General features: G+C 38.8%; 1 protein-coding gene across 1 annotated transcript; it reads right to left on the bottom strand.

Annotated features, from left to right (window-relative positions):
- Positions 1-478: 478 nt before the first annotated feature.
- Positions 479-5,107, bottom strand: CENPM (centromere protein M). Its single transcript, XM_070947416.1, has 6 exons — positions 4,918-5,107; positions 4,109-4,188; positions 3,329-3,427; positions 2,723-2,802; positions 1,692-1,783; positions 479-723 (listed from the first exon to the last, which is right to left on the bottom strand). The coding sequence occupies exons 1-6, from the start codon at positions 4,972-4,974 to the stop codon at positions 583-585; spliced, it is 549 nt and encodes a 182-aa protein (XP_070803517.1). The 5' UTR covers positions 4,975-5,107; the 3' UTR covers positions 479-582.

The raw sequence follows: 5,107 nt of genomic DNA, 5'->3' as shown, positions 1-5,107 counted from the left end.
TTATCTGTATGTAAACGGCATTAAGAAACTTGTTCTAGCAACTCATTCTGGAAACACCAGTTTTCATGTATTATACCTGTGTTTATATGCCAACTATTTTGTATGTATACTTGAGAATTAGGCTTTGAGAAGGAGGTATCTAATTCCTGACAGGTCCAGGCTAATTTTTTTTTTTTTTAATTTGATTTATATGCCGCCCTTCTCCGGAGACTCAGGGCGGCTTACAATGCTTTAAGCAATAGCCTTCATTCTTTTGTATATTTTATACAAAGTCAGCTTATTGCCCCCACAAACTGGGTCCTCATTTCACCTACCTTAGAAAGGATGGAAGGCTGAGTCAACCTTGAGCCTTGGAGAGATTCAAACCAGCAGAAATTGCAGGCAGCTGTGTTAATAACAGGGTGCACTAAACCCTTGTACTATCAAGGCTCTAATTTGGCTCCTTTAAGACACCTGAAGTCTATTTTACCAGTTCCTATCCCATATGAAAAAATAGTAGGTAAGATTTATTTCTGACAGTGATACTTAAGTTCAGTTCACTTAAAAATCACAGATTATAAAACTGGAAAATACAATAATATTTTATGCCAAATAACTTGAGTCCTCAATGGAGCATTTCATTAAAGAACTGAAAGAAAGGGAAGAAATCCCCAATACATGACCAGCGCATATTTGTAACATCCGGAGAAGTCTCTGAGCTGTGACAGTTCTGATTTTTTCACACTGAAAAGAGGAAAACAAAAGATCAAACAACCCTTTTAAAATATCTGTAGAATTGTTACCCGATATAAAGATGGGGGGGGGGGGGGAAGGGAAGGGGACAGCCAAATATAGTCTTGTTCTGCAAAACTGGGTAAATCCAAAAGGTCATTTAATTACTGTACCCAGTTTCATCATCTGCCAGAGAAAGTGTATTGCCAGGTACAGTGAATTACTGACAGGTAATTCTCAATTTACAACCATTTGTTTAGCATCTGTTTGAAATTGCTAACTTTTCAGATGACAACATCCCCATCCCATCCTGTCAGAACCTATCCTTCCATCCCTCCCCAACATCACAACTGATGAAGCTTCTTGGATGAGAAACGAAACTTCTTCCTCAAAGGAAAAACAGTCCAGTTGCCTTTGAAAAAGCCCTTTTGAGACAACTATGATCTGGATGACTGAGAGTCTCCACAGACACAGCACTGAAAAAGGTTACTTATGACTGGTCCTCCCATTTATGACTGTTGTAGCAGTCCCACAGTCACATGATCAAAATGTGGACTGCACACCAGAACAACTAGAAACTCCGTGCAACCTGGGGAACGAGAAGAGCTTTGGGGGCCGGAGCATGCCACCGCTTGCAACCAGCGAGGATGCACTTCCGCCAAGTGATGTGGCCCCCTGCTCCCGCCATATCTGCCCCTCCCACCTACAGTATCGATGTCATGGCCATCTGCGTCACAAAAAATATGAAATAATTTTGTTCTATTTTTGCCAGGTTGTTAAATGAACATTGGGAAGGCTAATAGAGACAGTGATCCAATAACTGGAAACAGAAATAAGAAGGATGTTAGCCTATAGGAGATACTATTTGATTATTTGGCTGATTATTTAAAAACTGGCATATATTGGTATTAGACTGCAAAATGAATGTGTTACTTAAACAATACAACTATATATAATTTAAAAAAAACAAGAGGTCTTACTTCAAGTTCACAGAACAAGACAGGGCTACAGTAACGATCTGCTAGCTTCCAGACAGCATCCATATCCACACTGATTTTATTCATTCTACCTACTATTTTTAAAAAAAAAGACAAGAAAAGAAGACATTTTCAGAATCTTTTTTCCAGGTATTTTTGTTTCTTTTATTTAACATCAATAATATATTATTGGTAAAAATAGTAAGCATTTATATTTAAGCCCTGAATAAAAACCCTGACCATTAAACACAGCTGATTCTGGTATAACAAATTGCTAAATGGTAATAGATTATTAAGTAAAAGTATACAAGTATGCAAAATGGAGCACTAGTTAGTTGTCAGAATTTAAGTACTGTGTTTCCCCGAAAATAAGACAGGTCTTTTTTTCTTTCGACCCCCCACCCAAAACCGGCTAGGGCTACTTTTTGGGGTTGTCTTAATTTTTTTTGAGGTGCAGGAGGGGAGGAGCGTGGTCACCTCATGGCTGCTGGGCCCCTTAATCACGACCCGCAGATCAGCTGATCCAGCAAAGGCCGGGAGTTCTGTCTCTCTGGGCGCCTGGAGATGTTTCTGGCACACTCTTGCTAGCCCTAGCCCTTCCCACGCCACCAGGTAACCTCGCAGCCAAGGGCCCCTCTCTTCCGCAGCTCACCTTGTGACTATGGAGCAGGTGGTGGGCACGGTTTGCACTCCACCAGGCCTGGATCTTGGGTGATGCTCAGGCTGCTGCTACGATGAGGCAGGCGCCCAGAGACAGAATTCCTGGCCTTCGCTGGATCAGCTGATCCGCAGGCCGCGATTAAGGGGCCCAGCACCATGAGGTGACCGGGGAAGGGAAGGGCTACCTCCTGTGCTGGCCAAGCCCATTTCCTTCACTAGTGCTTATTTTCGGGGTAGGGCGTATTTTTGGGAAAACATGGTAGCAACCTGCTACATTTGAGATAAAGTACTGGTTGTTGAATAGAATAGATTGCCTGCCAAGTAGTGTTATACTTGATAGATTGTTTTAAGCAGCAAATGTATCTCATACATACCACCAGTAACCAGAAAGCACACTTTTCCAAGGAAAAAGTTTGCATCTACATGTATAAGGGAAACTTCTATATCTTCAAAACTGGCAAAAAAGCAAATAAAAGGAAACAAAATGCAGGTTTTTTTTTTACAAATGCAAAGAAATCCTTTGCTATATTCATGATATAGTGATAACAGCTTTTAATAAATCATAAAAAATTAGAAAGAGGCCCCATTGGTGAAAATAATTGCTCTTTCAGTTTTTACATAATCTCTTCTATATTACTGAATTCCTGAAGGAACAAATTTCTCTAGATAATATTCAAGTTTAGAAGGAAAAAAACCCTTATTATTTTAATAATATTAGCAATTTATTAAATAGAATTTCATTTTATTTTTTTAATTTTTATCCGTTTTGTTTTATAAATAACTTAAGCCAGAGAACATACCTAATGTACCTAATTTTACATACTTTACAATATTTAAAAATGCTTATAGCTTTCACATCTATTCAATGCAAATAGGTAAACTTATGTTCCCCCTTGAGTTTATTACGCTTTGCCCAAATTAGCAATTAGACAAACAAATCCCTTCTCACCTTCTGTCAAATATATTATTTCTGTTCATACCTGTATTTGCTTTGAACATTAATCATAAAGACAATCAAATCAATCCTTGGTCGAACGTGGTTTCTCTCCACAGGTAAAGGAAGAGAGGCTGCCAAATGGCTAAAAAAAAAAAAACCCTGCATTTTCAGTCAACAGTCCCAAACCAAGTTTGTTCTAAAGAAGTTTTATTGGAAAATAAAATATTAACATTAAAGTATTAAACTAAACTACAGCACTTCAGAAAGAAGTTGCAAATGTAACATAGTATGATTACACTTAAGTACTAGCTATGTTGTGTGATTTTATCTGAAGATTAACTTCTTCTGCTAGTTCCAAGTGTATTGGGCTACAATCGCATTATAACAAGCCAGAAAGTGACATAAAACTGTTATATGCCAGCTATTGGCAAGAAATATTATTAATACAATTGCTGAACAATAAAACAGCTCCATTAAATATTCAAAGTCTCTACTTCAGTCATCAACTAGCAAACTATTAATTATCTAGTTAGGATTAAACCCCCCCCTTTTGGGGGGGATAGAAAATAGAATGTATTGGGGTGCTGCCCAGATCATTCCCAGAAATTGATAACATAATCAAAAGCAAGGGCTCTGCAGGGGCAGATTGAACATACAGTATATAGTATTTCCTCATTTTTTAGCATGGTACTTTACCATAATACCATAGACCACAAATAGTCATCGTTTTAGATTAACAAATGTTGTATAGAATTCCACAAAATGTAGTTGAGAACAAAAATTCTGGCAATAATAAAAGTGGAGGTTTTTTTCTACTACTTACATATTTATTTTCAAATCTTGCTTTTCCTTAAGTATAGTTTCTGCTAGTTGCTGCTGGAAAACATCATTTGTTCCCACCATCTATTAATGAGGAAAAAAGTTAGTTCAAATAGCTGCAAGAAAAACAGTGATCAGTTCTAATCTGCTATACTTTTGCTGTCCTCATTCTTCTATTATCAAATTCAATTAGTGGAATTTTATCAGACTCAATAGAAAAAATAGCCATTAACTGGGAGGAATTTAATAGGCAGTCTTTATTTTCAGGTCACAAATGTGTTGTTGTCAATACTTCCTTAGTTTAGTTTACTTGGCAACATTCAAAAAGCGATTTTCTTTCAGTATCCTTTTTCAACTTCCCAATCTAGCCTATACAAAGATATTCATTTCCTTTGCAGTCCCAAAGGTGCTTTTTTTCAAGAGGCAACTGGACTTTCTGGAAGTCCAGTTGTCTCTTGAAAAAAGCACCTTTGGGACAACCACGACCTGGATGACTGAGAATCTCCATAGACATCCACTTTGCAGATTTCCCCCTCGGATCGAGAGGGGTGACTATTCCATAAGCGAAATCATTCCGCAGGATGTCGCTCCTTGGAAAGTTTCAGCGCAACTCCCGTGTCAAGCTGAAAACACCCAAATCGCTGGTTAAAGCGGGCTAAAAGGAGACGGACCTGGCGACCACTGGCTGAAGGACGGAATGGCTTTTTTAACCCGTTTTCAACTCAGGACCTCAGAACCGATAACCGGAGAAGGGACGGCAAGCGCAGACGTTACCCGCGTGAACTATTGTTTTATAGACGTCACGATACGTACCAAAATGGTCGCAGAATTAAGTGTTGGGAGTTTGCCAAAGGCACTCAACGTCGACATTATCACAACTAAGAAAAGCGCATTCTCTTTTTCAAACTACCGCCAACTACCGTTGCCGTGACGTCATTATATCGTCGCCTGTGGGAGGTCAAGAAGATGAAGCTGGAAGACGGATTCCGGAACTAGACCGCTT

The sequence above is a fragment of the Pituophis catenifer genome, unplaced genomic scaffold, assembly GCF_029215685.1.
Source record: "Pituophis catenifer annectens isolate HBS135680 unplaced genomic scaffold, rPitCat1.0.hap2 SCAF_7, whole genome shotgun sequence".
Classification (NCBI taxonomy): Eukaryota; Metazoa; Chordata; class Lepidosauria; order Squamata; family Colubridae; genus Pituophis; species Pituophis catenifer.
The sequence above is the reverse complement of the archived record's forward strand: the minus strand, read 5'-3'. Positions and strand labels throughout refer to the sequence as shown.

Coding starts and splice junctions, on each gene's coding strand:
- CENPM (XM_070947416.1), bottom strand. CDS start 4,974: ATGTCGACGTTGAGTGCCTTTGGCAAACTCCCAACACTTAATTCTGCG. Junction 4,189..4,917: donor TTAATTCTGCGACCATTTTG/GTACGTATCGTG, acceptor CCTCATTAATAG/ATGGTGGGAACAAATGATGT. Junction 2,803..3,328: donor AATGTTCAAAGCAAATACAG/GTATGAACAGAA, acceptor CTTTTTTGCCAG/TTTTGAAGATATAGAAGTTT.